The sequence below is a fragment of the Pipistrellus hanaki genome (genome assembly GCF_964339955.1).
Source record: "Pipistrellus hanaki genome assembly, chromosome: 4".
NCBI lineage: Eukaryota > Metazoa > Chordata > Mammalia > Chiroptera > Vespertilionidae > Pipistrellus > Pipistrellus hanaki.
In genome coordinates, this window is record NC_140506.1 from 94,963,233 (window position 1) to 94,976,642 (window position 13,410).

Below are 13,410 nucleotides of genomic sequence, written 5' to 3' on the forward strand. Positions count from 1 at the left end.
TGTCCCAGAGGTTTCTTACATTATCTTCGATTTTCTGGATTCTCTTGTCTTCTTGCTTCTGCGGAGGAGTGTTTTCTGGCTCTTTATGTTCCAAATCTTTGACTTGATTCTTGCAATCTTCCATTCTGTTTTTAGGACTCAGAATAATATTTTTTATTTCAGACAATGTATTCTTTATTTCTTGTTGATCCCTTATTATTTCTTATTGATCCCTTATTATTTCTTGTTGATCTCTTATTATTTCTAGTTGATCCCTTTTCATATCCTCATAGGTCTTATCGACCTTTTCTAGGAAATTCTTGAAAAACCTTATAAGCGTGGTTTTGAACTCTATATCCAGTCGCTTTTTGTCCTCCATTTCTTTCGTTTGTGATCTGTTTCGTTGTCTTGACATTTTCGCAGCTTCCCTGAGTTGGTAGCCTTAAAAGTCTCTGTGTTCAGCTTGGATGGGGGGGAGTTTCAGGGTGGAGCCTACAGCCTTGGTTTCCATCAGCCATGCCCTATGCGGCTCCTGAGTCTCAGTGTTCCTCAGGGTCCTTTGGTGCTCACTGCAAGCACCTCTGAGAGTGAGGTGCCCTCGAGTTTCACCTGCTACCAAACAGTCTAGGCTCTCCCCCCATGAGCCCAGAACTGGGGTTCAGAGCAATCTGGAGCTTTTGTCTCCTTCCCACTAGGGCAATCCCAAGGCACAGCCAACCATCCGTTCTCTGCGTGTAATGTGCACACCTCGGGACCTCCTTTCGCCACTCCCCCGGGTTTCCACCTTACAGCCCAGGCTCCCTCTGGATGACCCTGTGTCCTAAGGGTCTGGCCTAGAACTGGGGTTCAGAGCAGTCGAAACTGGGGCTCAGCACAGTCCGGATCTTTTGTCTCCTTCCCGCTAAGGCAATCTGGCAGCCGAGTCAACAGTCCGTCTTCTGTGCACAATGTGCGCGCCTCCGGGGGCTCTGCCTTTCGCCGCTCCCCTGGGATTCCGCCTCACAGCCCCGGCTCCCTCTGTATGAGCCTGGGTCCCCAGGGTCTAGCCCAGAACTGGGGTTCAGTGCTGTCGGATCTGGGGTTCAGCACAGTCCGGAGCTTTTATCTCCTTCCCACTAGGGACTGCTTTGAAGAACTGCTTTGTCTGATATCTCCTGTGTTAGCAATGGCTACTTAGTCTGCAATAAAGTCTCCTATGTGCCTGCGGATGCTCATGTCTTCTGATTTCTGCGGGCACAGAGGTCCAGCCCTCAGCAGAGCAGCTGTGACCAGACACTGTGTCTATAACTATGTACTGTATCTTTCTCTGTATAAGACACTATTTTTTTCTAAAATCATTAGACTGAAAATTGAGGGGCATCTCATACATGGAAGTCAGCCAAGGAGAGAGCTGCTGCCCATACCTCGTCAAACAGGCTTCCTCCAATCACGAGCCTGGTTGTTACTGACGTCAGATGATGCCATAATTGGAGGTGGAGGTAGAGAGTGTGCAGATACAATCAGGACCACAGTGTTCTGAGCCCATAAAAATGTAAAAAAATAAAAAGATAAATACGGAAAGCGACTGTATTCTGCAAAATTCAAATGGAGTGTAATCAGCCAAGCAAAAGTGCATGAAAATAGAGTAGAAGAGAGACACTTTGGACCTCCTCCCACTGAGTATGATCAGACAGGGGAGAAACAGGAAGAACAACTCCTTAAGATGCCAAAAAAAAGGAGAAGGCCTTAAGAGGAAAGCCAGCAAAATGGGCAAACTTGGAGCAGAGGCTACTGACAACAAATAATCACTTTGAATCACGCTTTGACCATAAAACGACCAGAATGTTCCAGAAGACACAGCAAAGTAATTTTGCTTCATGATGATATACTATCGCACACTTCAAAACCAGTTAGAGACACCTTAAAAGATCTTGCTGGGAGGTTTAACTCGCCTGCAGTATTCACCATACTTGCTCCTTCAGATTACCACTTGTTCTGACTGATGGCACACGCACTGTCTAAGCAGCACTTCAAAACATACGAAGAAACCATGAGGGATGTAGCTCTATGGATAGAGCATCGGCCTGCACATTGAAGGGTCCCAGGTTTGATTCTGGCCAAGGGCACATGCTGCGGTTGCCAGCTCGATCCCCAATGGGGATTGTGCGGGAGGCAGCAGATCCATGATTTTCTCTCATGGTGGATAGTTCTCTCTCTCTGACCTTCTCTCTTACTCTCTGAAATCAATAAGAAATAATTAAAAATATTAAAACAGAAAAACATACGAGGGCCCATAATGGTTTGGCTCAGTGGATAGAGCATCGGCCTGCAAATTGAAAGGTCCCAGGTTCTATTCTGGCCAAGGGCATGTACCTTAGTTGCTGGCACATCCCCAGTATGGGGTGTGCAGGAGGGAGCTGGTCGATGTTTCTCTCTCATCGATGTTTCTAACTCTCTATCCTTCTCCCTTCCTCTCTGTAAAAAATCAATAAAATATATATCTTTTAAAAACATGAGAGGAAGTGGAAAATTGTGTCTCTGAATGGTTTTTCTTAAAACAAGAAAAGTTCTCTTAGGACAGTATCCACAAATTACCTGAAAGATGGGGAAATGTGTAGCTAATGATGAACATTACTTTGAATAAAGCACGTTATTCAAAAATTATTGTATTTTATTTGATTACAAAATCTAGCATTATTAACTGGTACACCTAGTAGAAATAAAATATGGGAAAATTACCTTAATAATCAATAGAAGATTTAGCAGAGAGAACCCTGATAAAGGAGGACCAAAAGTCGACTGCATAGAGACTGGTAGGATGGGCAGAGGTGGGGAAGGGCTGTCCCGGCATTCACAGATAGCAACCAAAGTTCTGAGAGATGTCTCAGCTGTGGAGTTTGCCACTGAAAACTCTGAGGTCTAATCCCCAAGCTGGGGCCCCCAGTAAAGAGTAACAGAACTAAAAAGGTCACCCACATGATATCTGGGTGAAAAGCAGGGAGAGATGCTGGAAATTCAGGCACCCTCTCAAAGGGCCAACACACAAAATTCCCTGTGGAGACACCCACTTTGTGCCCAGGCAGATAGAGGCAGAGCAGACTGGAGCTTTGGGAGCAGAAGCCAGGATTGGGGGCTCTGAGATGAGAGCTCAGAAGGCAGACACCAAGAGTTCCTGTGCTGAGTCAGTCCCCTCTGCAGCAGAGCACATCTTTCCCACACAGACATTTGCTATGCAGCAGGCCTTGCCTGGGGGAAGAGGGTTGACCCATCCTATTGGGATACACCTTGCCCCAAAGTGCTGAGTTCCTGAGGCCACTTAAGAGTCTAAAAATAACAGTTAGCCTCCAGGTAGAAGCAACTACCCAACCCTGTTGAAAAAAAAAAAGAAAAAGAAAAAGAAAAACTCTTGCCACACATGAGGACAATTGCCTGAGGGCTGTGGTCGGCAAACTATGGCTCCAGATGTCACATGAAGCTCTTTGGCCCCTTGAGTATGACTCTTCCAAAAAATACCACATACTGGGTGAGTCTATTTTGAAAAAGTGGCATTAGAAGAAGTTTAAGTTTAAAAATTTTGGCTCTTAAAAGAAATTTCAATTGTACTGTTGATATTTGCCCTGTTGACTAATGAGTATGCCGACCACTGGCCGGAGGGAAACTCAAGTCAGAATCTTTTCAGTCTGTAGGCACAGGCAGTCCTTGGAGTCTTTAAGTCTTTGCCTGATCATATTATTCAGAAAAGCATTTGATGCTGTTCTGCACTAAAGATTAAGAGGTGCAGCAGATCTACTTAATACAGTCACAAATCCAAACACACAGCCAAAATGAATAGACAAAGAAACATCCCCCAAATGAAAAACCAAGAGATTTCTTCGAAACAAGAGATAAATGAAGCACAGGTAAGAAATTTATCCAAAACAGTGTCTAGGGTAATGATGATAAAAATGTTCAACAGCATGGAAAAAAAAAAAAGATATAGTAACTCTACTCTGAAAACAGAAATACAAAATGACATAGCACAAATAAATAACATTAAAGGGAATACACAGCCAATTAGGGGAAGCTGAGGATAAAATCAGTGATTAGAAGACAGAGGTGGAAAAAAAAATCACTCAATCAGAGAACCAGAAAGAAAAACCATTAAAAAACAGGAGAACAGCTTAAGCCTTAAGGGAACAGTGGGACAACATGAAATGTAACAATATTCACATAGTAGGTGTGAGGAAAGAGGCAGAAAGGGAGGGAGGGACAGAGAACATGTTCATAAAATAATTACAGAAAACTTCCCTAATCTGGTAAAAAAAAAAAAAAAAAAAAAAAAATCTCACAAGTCCAGGAGGCACAGAGAATCCCAATCAAGAAGAACCCAAGCAGGCCCACAGCCAGACACATCATAATTCAAATGCCAAAAATTAAGGACCAAGAGAGAATCTTAAAGGCAGCAAGAGAAAAGAAAACTGTTACCTAAAAAGGAGTTCCCGAGGCGGAGCTTGAAGATGGCGACCGAACAGTCGGACTTGTTCTGACTCTGGTCCCAGAACAGATAAAAGTAACATCTGAGTCGCTCAGGGAGGGTTGATTGGCAGCTGAGGGGCAGCAGAGGTTTCAAGGAAGCTAGGCAGCGATCCGCTGGATAGGATTTCCAGCCGGTGGCCAACACTGCCACAGCGGCGGCCGGCGGCTGCGGCGGCGGCAGAAGCAGCGGCGGCGGCGGCGCTGTGAGAAAGGAGTGGCTTCTCTGAGGCCGGGAAAGCCCACTGCGGAGAGGTCCATCCAGTAGCTGAGACGCCCGAGTTGGCGCTGGCGCGTGGATTCAAAGGAGTTCTTCGGTCACCCACGGAAAGGTCAGAATTTGCGGGGAAAGCCTGAGAGATCGCGGTCCCGCGGTGCCGGCAGCCACAGTAGCCGGGGAGTTCCGGCCCTGCCTCCATGCAGCGCCCGCAAAGCTGAGCCCTAAGAAGGCTGCAGCGACATCTAGTGCTGGGTTTGGCATAAGCTTCCCCAGAAGCGGGAATTTTTTTTTTTTTTTTAAAAAGCCAGGGGACACGGGACAGAGTGTTAAGAATCGCGGCTGTCCCGCCAAGGGCGGAACATCTGGACACCTCGGCGCCTGATCCCCTTCACCCCCTAGCTTCGGAATACTAGGGAAGATCAGCCTAGTTGGGCATATCCGGGGAATTTGCAGGGAGAAAGTGCCTCCCTGGAAACAAGGGATCGGAGCCAGAAGAGATAGTCTGGGAGCCAGCTGGCACCCTGCCAGCTAGAGCCATAGAGAAAGAAGGCCGGAGCAACCAAAAAGACTGGGAGGTCAAACCGGAAACACTGACACCTAAGAGCTGAATTACAAACTGCCCTTTTTTTTTTTTTTTCTCTCTTTTTTTTTTTTTTTCCTTTCTTTTCTTTTGTCTTTTAATTAATCAAAAATAAATGGACACAAATATCTAAGATATAGTCTACTAAAAATTAAGGATTACCTTACAAAACTGAGGTGCAGTGGAAAGCTGGGAACTGCAAGACTGTCTGGTCCGAGAATCAGAAGTGCCAAATATATTAACTGAGGAAGTGAGTGACCAGTACTGGTCATTTTTATGCTAATTTTGCTATACTTTATTTTATTTTCATTTTTTACATCTTTTATTTAATTTTCATTTTTCATATCTTTTACTTAAGAAACAATTTTTTTTCTTTTTTCCTTACTTGATTTTACCTTTTCAATTACTACATTTTTCAATCTCTATCACTATTACTACTGCTATTTTGCAATTTTTTTTAAAAAAAAAATTTTTATTTATTTTTTTTTCTTTCTTTCTTTTCTTTTTTTTCTCTCTCTAGTACCATTTTATTTTTTCTTTATTTTACATTGGGAGTAACCTTCATTCTATTTTAATCTCTACTATAGCATCATTCAACCCTATCTCAACTCAACCTTTACACTATCACTCTCTTACTAAACTTTACCCTTTAGTCTACAGTTCATCCTATCCCTTTCCGGCTTTAGTTTTTCCTCTATTCTCTCTCTATACCCCCTGCTAAAGCTCTCACTATACTTATAGACCTAAGTTCCAACCCCTGATCCAAGTATATAAATACCAATCTCTGCACTATATTAACTAGTTAAAAAAAAAAAAAATCCATTCTCCCCTCTATCCTTTTCGCATTGTATGTGTGAAGGTTGATTATTGTGAATTTTTATGCCTTTTAGTGAAATTGTTATGCTTATTCCTGTATTGTTATTGTTGCTTTGTATTTTTTTTTAAATCCTCTGTTTTTGTTTGTTTATTTTACTTCTGTATATCATAGCCTTACTTAATAATAGTGGATATTGTAGTTTGTATTAATCTCCAAGTATTGTTACTGGCATTGGCTGGGTCCAGAGGTTTTTCTATGGCAATTTTCTCCACATATATATAGTTTGTTTCCCATTTCTCTTTTAGTTTGCTTCTTCTCTCTCTTTCTCTCTCTCTCTCTCCATCTTCTTTTTTTCCCTGTTTTCCAACTTCATTTTGTCATTACTTTTTTCTTCTTCTTCTTTTTCTATCTCTTTATCCCTCTTTTTTTTTAATTTACTTAATTTTTTTTTTAATTTTAATTTTATTTTATTTTTATTTTTTTTTAATTTTTCTTTATTTTATTTTTACCTTTATTCCTTCTCTCCTATCCCCTAAGTTGCCTTTCTCTAGTGGTCACCTTTATTAGAGGTTATTAATATTGTAAATACATTCCTGTTAAGTGCCGCTTGTGTTGTACCTGGTAGTGTTGTATTTTGTACCTCAAAATCAACGCAGGAGAAGGAATACCACATAACCAGACATCCTGAAAAGAGAGGCCATGGGGAGACAAAAACATAGTCCGCACTTGAAAGAAAAGCAGGCATCACCAGAAAAGGAAGTAAACGAGCCAGAGGTAAGCAGCCTGCCAGAGCAAGAATTCAGAGTAATGATCATAGCATGGCTAAAAAGAATGGAAGAGAAATTTGACAAAAGCCAAGAAGAAATGAGAAAGAACCATGAGGAAATGAAGGAGAGCCATGAGGAACTGAAGAAGAACCAAGAAGAAATGAAAAGTGACATCGCTACCATGAAGAACTCAATAGAAAGCATCAAGAGTAGACTAGATGAAGCAGAGGACCGCATCAGTGAGCTAGAAGATAAGATGGAAAAAAATACCCAAGTAGAGCAACTTCTAGAAAAAAAGATTAAAAAGCAGGAGGAGAGCCTACGGGAGCTTTGGGACAAAACAAAACAAAATAATATTCGAATAATAGGGGTTCCAGAAGGAAAGGAAACTGAGGTAGACATGGAAAAAGTATTTCAAGAAATAATGACAGAAAACTTTCCTGAAATAGAAAAGAAAAAACCCACACAAATCCAAGATGCCCGCAGAGTCCCAAGCAAAATGAATCCCAGAAGACAGACTCCAAGGCACATTATAATTAAATTGGCAAGCAACAACGACAAAGTAAGAATCTTAAAAGCAGCCAGAGAGAGACAGAAAGTTACATACAAAGGAACCCCCATCAGACTAGCAACTGATTTCTCAACAGAAACTTATCAGGCCAGAAGGGAATGGGATGAAATATACAAAGTCATGCAAAGGAAGGGTCTGAATCCAAGAATACTATACCCAGCAAGGCTATCAATCAAAATTGAAGGGGAAATCAGGAGCTTCACAGACAAAAAAAGACTGAAGGAATTTATCTCCACCAAACCAGCAATGCAAGAAATGCTAAAGGGTCTACTGTAAAAATAAAGAAATAAGAAGTGAAGAAGGAGCACGGGTATAGAATAAAAATGGCGTCAAATGAGTACCTATCAATAATAACCTTAAATGTAAATGGATTAAATGCTCCAATCAAAAGACATAGGGTAACAGATTGGATAAGAAAACAAGACCCATACATCTGTTGTCTACAAGAAACCCACCTCAGAAAAAGAGATGCACACAGACTGAGGGTGAAGGGATGGAAAAAAGTTTTCCAGGCAAATGGAAATGAAAAAAAAGCTGGGGTAGCAATACTTATATCTGACAAATTAGATCTCAGAGTGAAGGACATAACAAGAGATAATGAAGGCCACTTCATAATACTAAAGGGAACAATCCAACAAGAAGAAATAACCCTGGTAAATATATATGCACCCAATACAGGAGCAACCAAATACATTAAAAAACTGCTAGAGGACATTAAGGGAGAGATTAATAGCAATACAATCATAGTAGGAGATTTTAATACCCCACTGTCACCCTTCGACAAATCATCTAAACAAAAAATCAGCAAAGAAATATCAATCCTAAATGACTCACTAGACCAGATGGAATTAATTGACATCTTCAGGACACTCCACCCCAAAGCCACAGAATATACATTCTTCTCAAGTGCACATGGGACATTCTCAAAGATAGACCACATTTTGGGACATAGGCAAAGTCTCTTCAAATTCAAGAAGATAGAAATCATATCAAGTATCTTCTCAGACCATAATGGCATAAAACTGGAAATTAACTACAATAAAAATAATCCAAAGAAATCAAACACATGGAGACTAAACAGCTTGCTATTAAACAAGGACTGGGTTACCAGAGAAATCAAGGAAGAAATTAAAAACATCCTGGAAACAAATGACAATGAAAGCACAACAATCCAAAATCTTTGGGACACAGCAAAAGCAGTTTTGAGAGGGAAGTTCATATCCTTACAAGCCTATTGCAAAAAACTAGAAAAAATAGTAACAGATGATCTAACTCTACAACTCAAAGAGTTAGAAAAGGAGCAACAAGAAAAACCCAGTGTAAGCAGAAGGAAGGAAATAACAAAAATCAGAGCAGAGATAAACGACATAGAGACCAAAAAAACAATACATAAGATCAACAAAACCAAGAGCTGGTTCTTTGAAAGAATAAACAAGATAGATGGACCTCTAGCCAGGCTAACCAAGAAACAAAGAGAGAGGACCCAAATAAACAAAATCAGAAATGAAAGAGGTGAAATAACAACAGACCCCACCGAAATACAACGGATTGTTACAAAATACTACGAACAACTCTATTCCAACAAACTGAACAACCTGGAGGAAATGGACATATTCCTAGAAAAATACAAACTTCCAAAACTCAATCAGGAAGAATCTAAAAATCTCAATAGACCAGTGACTTGGGAAGAAATTGAAACAGTCATCAAAAAGCTTCCAGCAAACAAAAGCCCAGGGCCAGATGGCTTCACAGGAGAGTTTTACCAAACATTCAAGGAAGAACTAAAACATATCCTCCTCAGACTATTCCAAAAAATTCAAGAGGAAGGAACACTTCCAAACTCCTTCTATGAAGCCAGCATCACCCTAATACCAAAACCCGATAAAGACAACTCAATGAAAGAGAATTACAGGCCAATATCCCTCATGAACATAGATGCCAAAATCCTCAACAAAATTCTAGCAAATCGGCTCCAGCAGAGCATCACAAAGATCATACACCATGACCAAGTAGGATTTATACCAGGAATGCAAGGTTGGTACAATATCCGCAAATCAATAAACGTGATACATCACATAAACAAGTTGAAAGATAAAAATCATATAGTCATATCAATTGATGCAGAAAAAGCATTTGATAAAATCCAACACCCTTTCCTGATAAAAACTCTTAACAAGGTGGGAGTACAAGGATCATACCTCAACGTAATAAAAGCTATATATGATAAACCCACAGCAAACATCATACTCAATGGGCAAAAACTAAAACCATTCCCTCTAAGAACAGGAACAAGACAGGGATGCCCACTATCGCCACTCCTCTTTGACATAGTACTGGAAGTACTAGCCATTGCAATTAGACAAGAGGAGGAAATAAAAGGCATCCAAATTGGAAAAGAAGAAGTAAAGTTATCCTTATTTGCAGACGACATGATATTGTATATAAAAAACCCAAAAGACTCCATTAAAAAACTAATTGGCTTAATAAATGAATTTGGCAATGTAGCAGGATACAAAATTAACACCAAGAAATCTATGGCATTTCTATACACCAACAGTGAGTTTATAGAAACAGAGACTAAAAAAGCAATTCCATTTACGATCGCACCAAAAAAATTAAGATACCTAGGAATAAACTTAACTAAGGAAGTAAAGGACCTATTTGCGGAAAACTACACGACACTGAAAAAAGAAATAGAGGAAGATGTAAACAGATGGAAGAACATACCATGTTCATGGATTGGTAGAATCAACATCATCAAAATGTCCATACTTCCTAAAGCAATCTATAAGTTCAATGCACTCCCCATTAAAATACCAACGGCATATTTCACTGACCTAGAAAGAACTCTCCAAAAGTTCATTTGGAACAATAAAAGACCCCGAATAGCCACAGCAATCCTGAGAAAGAAGAGTAAAGTAGGAGGTATCTCAATACCAGACTTCAAACTGTATTACAAAGCCACTGTTCTCAAAACAGCCTGGTACTGGCACAAAAACAGACATATAGATCAATGGAATCAAATCGAGAACCCAGATATCAACCCAAATCACTATGCTCAATTAATATTTGACAAAGGAGGCACTAATATACAATGGAGTCAAGACAGTCTCTTCAATAAATGGTGTTGGGAAAATTGGACAGATACATGCAAAAGAATGAAACTAGATCACCAACTTACACCATACACAAAAATAAACTCAAAATGGATACAGGACTTAAACATCAGACGGGAAACCATAAAAATACTTGAAGCATCCACAGGCAACAAAATCTCAGACGTATGCCAAAAAAACTTCTTCACTGATACTACCCCTAGTGCAATGGAAGCTAAAGAGAAAATAAACAAATGGGACTACATCAAAATAAAAAGCTTTTTTACAGCAAAAGAAACCATCAACAAAACAACCAGAAAGCCCACTGTGTGGGAGAACATATTTGCAAATGTTACCACTGATAAAGGTTTAATCTCCAACATCTACAAACAGCTTATACAACTAAATAAAAGGAATATGAATGATCCAATTAAAAAATGGGCAATGGACCTAAATAGAATATTTTCAAAAGAAGACAGAAGGAAGGCCAAAAAGCACATGAAAACATGCTCAAAGTCACTAATTATCCGAGAGATGCAAATCAAAACAACAATGCGGTACCATCTCACACCTGTCAGAATGGCCAACATCAACAAATCAACAAACGACAAGTGTTGGCGAGGTTGCGGAGAAAAAGGAACCCTCGCGCACTGCTGGTGGGAATGTAGACTGGTGCAACCACTGTGGAGAACAGTGTGGAGTTTCCTCAAAAAACTGAAAATGGAACTCCCATTTGACCCAGTAATCCCACTTCTAGGAATATATCCCAAGAAACTTGAAACACCAATCAGAAAGGATATATGCACCCCTATGTTCATAGCAGCACAATCTACAATAGCCAGAATTTGGAAACAGCCTAAGTGTCCGTCAGCAGATGATTGGATCCAAAAACTATGATACATCTACACAATGGAATACTATGCTGCCATAAAAAAGAAGGATTTCTCATCATTTGCAGCATCCTGGATGGAATTGGAGAACATCATGCTGAGTGAAATAAGCCAATCAATGAAAGAGAAACACCACATGACCTCACTCATTTGTGGATAATAAAGAACATTATAAACTGGTGAACCATAAGATAGATATAGAGACAGTATATCAACAAGTAGACTGTCAAGTTACAGTGGGGACGGGAGGAAGATCTGGGGGAGATAATAGATCAACCGAAGGACTTGTATACATGCATATAAGTGCAACCAATGGACACAAAACTCTGGGGAGGGAGGGGATGTGTGGGAGGGAGGGAGGGGGTAAAAAAAAAATCAATAAAATATATTAAAAAAAAAACAACAAACAAACAAAAGCAAACAGAAATAAAAATTCCATGCCCTAAAAAAAAAAAAAAATAAATAAATAAAATAAAAAGGAGTTCCCATAAGGCTGACACCTGATTTCTCATCAGAAACTCCACAAGCCAGATGGGAATGGCATGAAGTGCTCAAGGTAATGGAAAGCAAGGATCTGAGACCAAAATTATTATATCCAGCAAGACTATCATTCAAAATTTACAGTTGAAGAAAGAGCTTCCCAGACAAAAAAAAAAAAAAAAAAAAAAAAAAAAAAAAAAAAAAGGCTAAAGGTGTACATCACTCCCAAGTGGTATCTGTACGTTTCCCTGTGTGTTTCTGTGTCTGTACCCCCAAGAAACGACTTTAGAGGCAATCTCCCTAAGACTAACTCCCAGCGGTGAAGGAGAAGGAGACAATATGTGCTTCCTCCCCACCCCCAGGCTGAGCCTCTTCTGCCCCTGCTCCTCCCAGCCTGTGATGAGCCCTGGGGGTCCATCTCAAGGATGGATGAATGGAAGGGTCAGTTCATACAACCCCATGCCCAGATTCGGGAGGAGTTGGAGAAGACTCTCATAGTTGAAAGAACTTAAAAAGTGTGGAGAGAGTGTTTTTAGGGAGAACTCTGGATCCCTGGGAAGAAATATGTGGGTGGGTGCACATGGGGGAAAGCTGAGGGGTAAGACTCCTAGGCCCCTAGCCCCTCCTAGGAATGAGGGACTGGGAACCTCTCCCAGGGACTGGGAGAGTCCTGTGGAACTCCATTCCTTGAGAGCAGGTCACTCACTTGCCCACACCGAACCTAGGCTGGGACCTAGCTGAGGAAAGTGCCTGGGCTGCTCAGAGCATCACTCCCAAAACTGGGTCCTGGACATCTACTGGACGTGCAGGGCCACATGAGAACACTGGGGTGTGTGCGGCAGACAACAGGAGGGAGAACCAGGTCCTTGCTCTCTGGAGAAGGGAGGGCAAGGAGGAACCGCATTTACCACAGGTTCATGTACGTGATGAATGCACAACACAGGATCACCCTTGATGTCATTGTCAGCACTTTATTATCTTCAGCCCCAATTTGAGCGCTCGCCTGGCCAATCCAAAGGAACAAAAGCCTTGGAGGCAGAGTAGTGACTGATGTTAACTTAAAACAACAGAAATGAGGGAATGCTGGCAGTCCTGGGTCCTTCCCAATCAGCCCCACCACCCCCACCTTGCCCCAGCCATGTGAGGGCACCGAGGGAGCCAGGTGTGTGCCCAAGGTCACAATCAGAAGGGATGCTGAATTTACTGGGGTTGCTTCTGACTGAACTCCTTTTCCCGAAGTTCACTCCGTTTGATCTTGCCAGTGACGGTTTTGGGCAGCTCAGGGACAAACTCCACCTGCATGAGGAGAAAGCAAACCAGCCTGAGTCCTGCTTCATTTCCTACCCGTCCCAACTCCTCTCTTCACCCTGCACGTCCGCAAAACAGGCTGCAGCAGGTGGTGGCCTTAGTGGTGGGGGCCAAGCACGTCAGGTCCTCCTCCTGACCCCCTCAAGCTGCTGCAGCCTGTGATGTGCTCTGACCAATGAAATGTGGTGGAGTGAAGCATGCCCCCTCTCACA

The 13,410-nt window shown here is 41.4% G+C and overlaps 2 protein-coding genes across 6 annotated transcripts in view; both read right to left on the reverse strand.

The window, feature by feature from the left end:
- The window catches only part of LOC311622127 (acyl-coenzyme A synthetase ACSM1, mitochondrial-like), a 40,420-nt gene extending 38,938 nt beyond the window's left edge, over positions 1 to 1,482 (reverse strand). Inside the window, exon 1 of the mRNA XM_084882941.1 lies at positions 1,383 to 1,482. The gene's annotated coding sequence lies outside the window, so the exon portion shown is untranslated. The remainder of the gene's footprint in view (positions 1 to 1,382) is intronic.
- The window catches only part of LOC311622128 (acyl-coenzyme A synthetase ACSM1, mitochondrial-like), a 93,715-nt gene that overhangs the window by 38,938 nt on the left and 41,367 nt on the right, over positions 1 to 13,410 (reverse strand). For all 5 annotated transcript variants that reach the window (XM_084882943.1, XM_084882942.1, XM_084882944.1 and 2 more), the window contains one exon: positions 13,017 to 13,186. In XM_084882943.1, the coding sequence (XP_084739069.1) occupies positions 13,091 to 13,186 (96 nt within the window). In that variant the 3' untranslated portion in view covers positions 13,017 to 13,090. The remainder of the gene's footprint in view (positions 1 to 13,016; positions 13,187 to 13,410) is intronic.